The 9,448-nt window shown below is 38.6% G+C and overlaps 1 protein-coding gene across 1 annotated transcript; it reads left to right on the top strand.

The window, feature by feature from the left end:
* Positions 1-5,420: 5,420 nt before the first annotated feature.
* Positions 5,421-9,079, top strand: LOC121556063 (rRNA 2'-O-methyltransferase fibrillarin). The gene is made up of 8 exons (XM_041869937.1): positions 5,421-5,530; positions 6,497-6,649; positions 6,864-7,001; positions 7,177-7,442; positions 7,608-7,740; positions 7,827-7,939; positions 8,141-8,286; positions 8,541-9,079. The coding sequence occupies exons 1-8, from the start codon at positions 5,521-5,523 to the stop codon at positions 8,563-8,565; spliced, it is 984 nt and encodes a 327-aa protein (XP_041725871.1). The 5' UTR covers positions 5,421-5,520; the 3' UTR covers positions 8,566-9,079.
* The last annotated feature ends 369 nt before the right edge of the window (positions 9,080-9,448 follow it).

The following is a 9,448-nucleotide window of genomic DNA, read 5'->3' as shown; positions in this document are numbered from 1 at the left end:
CAGTAGGTAAAGTGGATTTAAATCATGAGTCCCTAACCTGTAATATTCAGAAATCTGAATATTCAAAACGCAGACCATGAAAAAAATCTGCCTTTTAAAACATTTCACCTTCATTTTATATTGAAAGTCAGTGTTTTTTTTGCTTCAATCGAGTGATCAGGGGCGTGCAACTATAGTTTTCCATTATAGAAAATACATTAGTTCAACACATTCGGCAGAAAATAGTTTCATTTTCATCAGATGACAACAGAAGTGCAACGCTATTTGGCTAAAAGCAACAAGTAAATGAGATTACAATGAAAAGCAGTTTTTTTTTTTTGCAAAAACTATGCATGGCCATAATATTTATAATGTTTATCATATAAAGAATGTACCCAGCTACATTTCCTAATGTTTTGTTTGAAGTTAATCTGGCATTTTACTGGAGAAAAGTAGGCTACACCGAGAAAAGAACCTGAGAAAAGTTGCTACACACCAGTTAGAGCGCTGTCTTCTGATAGAATGTCAGTCTGTGAATTCTCATCCGAGTGGAGAAGTGCAACTGAAACACAAAATTAATCTGATGCTGAGCAAAAATTACAATAAGAAGCATATTAGATCTGCGTATACAAAACGCAGCAACATATTTATTATGCATTTTATATATTAATTTTTTTGTACTGTATTCTCTCAATGTGATTTGATAGGTGTGACACCAAAATCCAAGCTGGCTTCCCTTGACACTTTTTTTTGGTGCACCAGGACCAATCACAGTTGAGCTCACAGTTTAGCTCAACGCTGATTGGCTAATTTTTTCAACTTTATTTTATCAAGGGAGGCCAAATGCTCGCTGGATTCCCTTGCATTCAATGCTACAGGCGGCAACAATGTCATACTCGTTTGGACCAGACAGCATCAGATAGATGGCCTACACGTAGAGAGATGCGCTGTTTCGCTCGCTCTGACGCTTTCTCCGGTGAGATACATTCAGCCAGCCTCTTGCGAATTGAAGGAAAATTATGAAACACGGAGAGAAGAAAGATTATTTTCATTTTCTGTCTTTTTTTCTTGGTCACATTTTTGGGAAGCCTGGCTTCCCTTGGCATCGCCATTGGATATAATAACTATAAAGTGGGATCCGAATTTTTATATATTTTTTGTTATTTAAAAAAAATGTGTTATTATTTAAATATATATTTCAACAGTAACATGCAAAACACAAAAAACTGAACAGCCAGAGGGATTACACAAAGAAATAAGGAAGAGAGAAAATAAATAAATAATAATAATAATACAAATCCACATTATATCAAATCAAATACAGACATGTAGCAAATAAATTTTTTAGACATTTTGTTTCACATACGTTTTAAAGATTCTAAATAGTTTACCAAATCAGATATATATATATTTTTTAATGGCCTTTTTCTTCATACATTTTGAGTTGTGTATGAAATTTTTTCCTAATAAAATAAAGAGATTTATGACATACTGACATTCAATTGTGGAATCAGTGTAGTAAAATAATATGTCAAACTAAGATATTTCAATGGTTGTATGCATTTTGTTGCCAAGATATAGTTTCACATCAGTCCAGAACACCTCACTATGTAAACAATTACAAACTAAGTGTTCAATAGATTCAGTTTCTAGTTCACAAAAACTGCATTCACTGGTAACATCAGGTATATATTTAGAAATCAAGCTATTACACGGGTAGAATCTATGGATAATCTTAAAGGAGATCTCCTTTACTTTATTGGTCACCATAAATGTGTGTGGCGTGAGCCAAGCAAGGTGCCAGTTTACATAAAACGATGAAGCACAACAAAATATAGCAAAAGGAATAGAATTTCTGTAGAAAATATCCCTTAACCTCTTGAGGATCGGGCCCTTTTTTTCCATTTTTGCCTAAAATGACATACCCAAATCTAACTACCTGTAGCTCAGGACCTGAAGCAAGGATATGGATATTATTGATACCATTTGAAAGGAAACACCTTGAAGTTTGTGGAAATGTGAAATTAATGTAGGAGAATATAACACATTAGATCTAGTAAAAGGAAATACAAACAAAAAAACATGCGTTTTCTATTTATTTATTTTTCCATCATTTTTGCAAGAGAAAGGTCACAATATAATATTGCAGTTTAGGCGCAATTTAGATTTTGGCCTCTAGATGGCAGCAGTGTGTGTTCAACATTTCAGATTGATCAAGTGAAGCATTGCAATACTGGACTATTTTGTATGAAGTCTGCCCAAATGTGCCGAATTGGTCAATTGATACATTTTCAAGTACATAACTATAGAGAACATACAAAAATGATATGGTAATACAAAATGTAAGTTTACCCACTCCCAGGAATGTCATACATGATGGATTATTAGCTTACACACTAACTTTCACACATCTAGATGGCCGGGCGGGGTGGATGTGGAGCCAGAGACAGCAAGTCTTCAAACTGTAGAACCCAGTTCCTACATTTGAATATAAAAATTGATTTTATCAAACAAAACCATGCTACATTTTATCTCTGGGACCCTCAGGATGACAAATCAGAGCAAGATTACTGAATGTAAGTACATTATTTACCTTCAGAGGTGAATGTATCAAACCAGTTGCTGTTAAACGTTTTTGTTGTTGTTGTGCACTCTCCTCAAACAATAGCAGGGTATTTTTCACTCTAATAGCTACTGTAAATTGGACAGTGCAGTTAGATTAACAAGAATTGAAGCTTTCTGCCCATATATGGCATGGCTATGTCCTGGAAAGTTTGCTGTTACTTACAACAGTCATGCTAATCACATTAGCGCACGTTAGCTCAACCGTCCAGTATACCGGACACTGATCCCGTAGAGGTTAATAAACAATCGATTAATTTCTTATCTAGTAGACATATGCCATTCACCTGGATAACGCTTACAATAGGAGATGTTCCAAAATATGCATTATTCTGAAGTAAAGATTTATCCCACTAGGTATAGCTTTTAAAACAGTGTCATATTCCTTGCTTGAAACCTCAAAGTTGTATTTTTCCATAAATTCTCTTGGCATAAATAGATTCCCACTAATACCAACTAATTAGCTGACAAGTACAATGTTTTTCGAGAAACAATTACGGTAAAATAACATATTGTTTCTATGTAATATCGACCCATTATTCCATATAAAACATTTATGAGGTGAAAAGTTGTGTTTATACAGCAAAGCCCAGCACATTAAAGCCTGCTTGTGAAAAGCCGCCAATTTCACAGGAAGTTTACTCATAATGTAGGAACATTGCAGTAAAAAATTAAGCCCTCCGAGCTTCTGAAAAACAGTTGACTTTTGATATCTGATTAAAGAGAGTGAAGTCTAAGACATTTAGACCGCCATCACAAACCCTGTTGGTGATAACGGCTCTTTTTATCTTATGTGGCTTGTTTTTCCATATGAAGTTGTTCAATAGCCTATCTAAGGTACAGCAAGTGGATTTAGGAATGTCAATAGATGAAAAAAGATAGGATGCCCGAGATAGCCCCTCCGCTTTGGATAAAAACACCCTCACTTGAAGACTTAAATCCCTCCCTAACTATGAGGATAATTTATTTTTGATAGATTCAGTTACAGGATTCAAATTCAGATCATTCACAGCCTTATGATTTTTGGTGATCTTTACACCGAGGTTGGTTACAGTATCTTTTTTCAGAGATGTTACCATCTGCTGGATTGACAGCTCCTTTCAGAACAAACATCTCACATTTGGAAAGATTTAATACCAAACCTGAGATTTGGGAGAACTGCTTCACAATAGCCAATGCCAATCTAGCTTGTGACATATCTTTTCAAAAAAGTGAGGTGCCAGTTGGGATATCTTGATCTCTCTGGCCTGGAATGTAATGCCTTCAAATTGACATTGATAAACTAATGAGGATAATGTTTGCGATACTAACAAAAATTAAAAAGGTGAGATTGGACAACCTTGTCGTATTCCTTTGTAAATGTTAAACCTTGAATATGTTTTATTCAGCTATTGCCACCATTATACAGAGTTCTAATAGCATCAACAAAAAAATTACCAAACTTCAAATGCTTAAGACAATCAAAGATAAAATTGTGACTTATGGTATCAAATGCTTTCTGAAAATCCCAAAAAATAAGATAACATCCATTAGATCACAATACTCAACCAAATAATAATAATAATATGCCATTTAGCAGACGCTTTTATCCAAAGCGACTTACAGTCATGCGTGCATACATACGCCGTGCTCTACCAGCTGAGCTACAGAGGACCGCATCTAACACCAGCCTCAGATTATTAGATATATGACACCCTTTCATAAACCCTGATTGACATTCATCAATCAGATCATTCAAGCACGACTTTAACCTTTTCGCAAAGTTTGAGGCTATAATTTTGTATTTGTTATTTAGGAGTGTGATTGGACGTCAATTATCAATAATTAAGAGATCCTTGTGTGGTTTAGGTATAAGAGTAATAACCCCATGCTTCAGAGAGGCAGGTAGTTCTCCCTTGTTTATAGCCTCCTTAAAGGTTTCAAGTAAAAATTGTGCTATTTCTTCAGAGAAGATTTTGTAAAATTCAGAGGTTAATCCATCACAACCTGGAGATTTGTTATTTTTTAATTGAGCAACCCCATATTGGATATCCATAATGGATCAATCTTGACAACAAGACCGATTTAATTCTTCACTAACCGTGTTAACATTCTCTATAGAATCAAGGAGATCCTTAGAGCCACTCAAACTGTTATCTAAGGAGTAAAGATTCTCACAAAACTTAGTGGTAAAGTCTGATAACAACTCTCTATCCTCAGAGGTTACCCCATTAATCTCACGTTTCCGAAGTGTGTTGAGTTCCCCTCTCCTCTTTTTCAAATTAAAAAAGTATCTACTGTTCTTTTCGCCTTTTTCAAGCCATTGTTTTCTGGATCTTATGAAGGCTCCTCTAGCCTTTTCCTCATAAAATGTATCTAGTTGATTCTGTAAATCATTCAATTTAGCTTTCTCATTAAAACAGGCTGTGCGGATTTTAAATTTCAGCAGTTCCCAATATTTCCCATATTCTTCATTAGAGGTAGCTAAATTCCAGTAAACAGAAATTAGATTCTTAATCAGATTTTTTAAATCATCATGCAATAACAATGAGTTATTCAATTTCCAATAACCACCAGAGTATTTCGTATCATCATTACTGCACATTTGTACAGTCAGCCATATGACTTTATGATCCGTCAGGACTGCAGGCAGTATTTTTACCTCTACAGTGTTGGCCTCAAGACTAGAAAGTCCGAAATTATTGACACCCTTGATAAAGATGAGCAAAAACGACTGGGGTGTATTTACGGACATCCAAGCTAGGTGGCGACAAAAAATGCAATTACAAGCGTCCAGACCGTGGTGTATCATGGGAAGGAGGAGTCTGATGACGCATGGCCACATTGGTAGGTAATGTGTGCTGCGTGTTCAGAAGAAGAGAAAACCGGGTAAAGCAAGCTCGAGCTGTTTTAGATTGAGAGCACAGCAATCGACCAAAAATGAGACCAGGTAAGTTTATTTGATAAATTGAGTAAATGGGGATACATAATTTAAATGCCCGTCAAAGTCTTACTATTATGAAGGCCAAATATGTGTGAAATTGTTTAATCTTCCGGCCGGGTGTGGTGCGAGCAGTAGCCATGATTTATCTCACACAACTTGGACGAAACGTAAATAGTGCATGTAGCTAACTATTCAGTTACAAGTACGACGTGTTTGTGTTCAATTTCACTAATGAGCATTAATATTAAAGTGTTTGGACTGTCTTTACTTATGCTGTGATTTAACGCAAATTTTCCGCAATGATGCAGCCCGCATGGCACGAAAACTAAACACGTGTTCCTCGCGAGCTCATACGCAAGGAGCTAGCTAGCAATCTAGGTAGCTATTGTTCGCACACCACACGTATTCTTGTTATTTTGCCTTAAAACGTGCCATTTGATTTATTTTTGATTGCCTAGCCAAATATAGGTCAAACGTTATTGGAACATGTACTCTCAACCTGCTAGGATTGGTAAGTAACTAACTAACTAGACCATTGCATTAGCTAGATTCATGCACGGCAATGTCATGCTGTTTACTCATTATCTTTGGGTTACCCCTCGAGCTGAAATGCAATCTTCTAGTTAGCAGGCGAACTAACACCGAGACATAAAAAAATATGGAATATCCTATTCCATTTCCAAGTTCTTTGTTGTACCCCTTAAATCCGCTATTAGGGTATCAAATCATCACAGGCGGTGAAATGAACATGTATTTAGCCACTAAACTACTTACAGCTATCATGGCTGTAAGACAAATAAGCATGCATTAGTAGTTGGGATCTATGATTCTAGAAGTCATCTACACTATAGCATACACCATCAATCCGAAGCATCTCATTCATTTGTTTACACCAGGCCCTGGCAGCATGTCATGCGCCATACAGATTTGAATGTCAATCTCAATTTTCACAATCTTCCTTCATTCTTTTAGGATTCAGCCCTCGGGGTGGTGATCGGGGAGGCTTCCGAGGAAGAGGGAGCTTTGGAGACAGAGGTGGTGGACGGGGAGGTTTTGGCGATAGAGGTGGACGGGGAGGTTTTGGCGATAGAGGTGGACGAGGAGGTTTCAGAGGCAGAGGTGGTGGTAAGTCAAACATAGCTAGATTTTATTTGACAGGTTTTTAAGCTTATAGATGCATGCTTGTTCCGTCTTGTGTAAGTGTACCTGACTGACAAGCATTCTTATCACATTTTCGAAGTCAAGTCAACCTCGTGACTTAACACATTACGTTTCTTGCAACTGCCATTTTTAAAATTTGGGCAAGAACTGGACATTAAGTGTTATTTGCCTGTTACAGGAGGTGGATTTAGGTCTCCAAGTGGCGAGGGTGGCTTCAGAGGCCGTGGAGGTGGTCGTGGCACCCCCAGGGGTAGAGGTGGACGTGGGGGCTTCGGGGCGGGCAGGAAAGTCACAGTGGAGCCTCATAGACATGAAGGTGAGTGGAAACGTTGGGGAGCTGTGCAATACAAGCTGTCTCCAGCAGAGGCCTGTAGTTGCACTATTGTTTGTATTGTTCAGCAGCACCCACTCTATGCACAATTTTTTATTTTCTTAAACTTCCCAATGTATCTGAGTGTTGTAATTTCATAAGTCCTTTTTTCCACCCTCAGGAGTGTTCATCTGCCGTGGTAAGGAAGATGCCCTGGTGACAAAGAACATGGTGATTGGAGAGTCTGTGTATGGAGAAAAAAGGATGAACGTCGAGGAAGGGGAAACAAAGATTGAGTACAGAGCGTGGAATCCTTTCCGGTCAAAGCTGGCAGCAGCCATCTTGGGAGGAGTTGACCAGATCCACATCAAACCTGGCTCGAAGGTCATGTACCTGGGAGCCGCATCAGGGACGACAGTGTCCCACGTGTCAGACATCGTTGGACCTGTGAGTATATTTTTCCCACATAATCAGAACTATCATTGGTTTAGTTGGCCTACTCGATAATGGTCTTGTTTAGAACTATTAAAACGTTTATCACAATGAAGTGTGGACCTTCATTCCTTTGACCCCTGTACATGTAATGACAGACTTTTCCTCTCTGTTTTGCAGGAGGGTCTTGTGTATGCTGTAGAGTTCTCTCACAGGTCAGGACGTGATCTGCTCAATGTTGCCAAAAAGAGAACCAACATAATTCCCATCATTGAGGACGCCCGGCATCCACACAAATACCGCATGCTTGTTGGTAAGTCATCAAAATCATACACTGATGCAAAAAGGCTGGTGGTTTATGGATGTTTTACCAACTCTGGCTGAACCCTCTTTGTGCAGGCATGGTAGATGTCATCTTCGCTGATGTGGCCCAGCCTGATCAGACCAGAATTGTTGCACTCAACGCTCACAACTTCCTCAAGAACGGAGGGCATTTTGTCATCTCAATCAAGGTAAAACACTGACTGTGCAAGAAGCTGTGTTATTGAGTTAGTGGTGCTATCTTCGGGAATACTATTCTTAAGCAGTCAAACTAAGATATTAGACATTGAACTGCAAAGCTTTAGATTTTAGGAGCAACCTAGATTACTGTTACTGAGGGCCGTGTTTCAGGTGCAGTGGGATTAAAGTAAATTTGTCTCGTCTCCCTCCAGGCAAACTGCATTGATTCAACGGCAGCACCGGAGGCTGTATTTGCTGCGGAGGTGAAGAAGATGGGCTCAGAAAACATGAAGCCCCAGGAGCAGCTGACACTGGAGCCTTATGAGAGAGATCACGCCATCGTAGTAGGAGTCTACAGGTGAGGAAATGCTTGTGTTTATAAATATACACGGGTCACGTAAAAAAAGAACTGTGATGTCTGTGATGGACAACTATAGTTGCACGCCCCTGGTCACTATTGAAGAAAATAAAATAAAAACTCGCTTTTGAAATGGTTTAAATGCAGATTTTGGTTTAAATTCATCTCTATACATCTGAGTTTTGGCATCAAGTTCATTTCAAAGCTTTTACGGAATGTTTTCTTTTGAATTTATCAAATATTATTTCTTACAGACCTGCCCCCAAGAATAAGAAGTGAACTGGCCCTTAGCAGCTGTGGCATAGTGACTTTTTCTGTGGACCCACCTCTGCCACGAGGGGGGGGAATTGCGCAGCACCGGGATTTAGCGAGGCACTGATTGGACCCCAACATGCTTACACCCATATCTGAACTGTCCATTTTAGTATGCCCGTCTCCAGAGGTCGGACGGTTGCTTGTCTGTCGCTTTAGAAGTACATAACTGTCTTTGTGTCTGGGGAGAGGGTGTTGGGGTGGAATTCACTTCCCTAATTAACTCTGTAGTGCCATGTAAAGTACTGTACAGAGGGAAAGCCTGATATATTGATTTAACTTTTAGTTTTGTTAAATATTCACATTAATTTGTAATCTGCTTTTAAAGAGCAACTATTTCAGTTTATCCTTGAGTCACAAAGTCAGATGTATAATTTTTCTTGCTTGATGTTAAAACAAGACTGGCTTACACCCATGTGTATGTTTGACTTAAATGTGATATTGTACCTTGACTTTTTTTTATTAAAACAGTGTGATTGTATATTTGATTTAGTCCTGCATTTTTAGACCTGGTCAGAGGAACAATGTTGTCGTGACATAAGATATGGTCACTCAGAACTATACTGAACAAAAATATAAATGCAAGTTCAGGGAGTGTGCAATTAGCATGTTGACTGCAGGAATGTGCACCAGAGCTGTTGCCAGGGTTATAAATGGTCGTTTCTCTACCATAAGCCGCCTCAGTGTTTTAGAGAATTTGGCAGTACATCCAACCAGCCTCAACCGCAGACTACGTGTACCCACGCTAGCTCAGGACCTCCACTTCCGGCTTCTTCACCTGCGGAAGTGTGGGGTGTTGAGTATTCCTGTCTGTAATAAAGCACATTTTGGGGGAAAAACTCATTCTGAT

Source organism: Coregonus clupeaformis, chromosome 17 (assembly GCF_020615455.1).
Source record: "Coregonus clupeaformis isolate EN_2021a chromosome 17, ASM2061545v1, whole genome shotgun sequence".
Lineage (NCBI taxonomy): Eukaryota > Metazoa > Chordata > Actinopteri > Salmoniformes > Salmonidae > Coregonus > Coregonus clupeaformis.
Note: the sequence above shows the minus strand (reverse complement) of the source record. Positions and strands in the feature narration are given on the sequence as shown.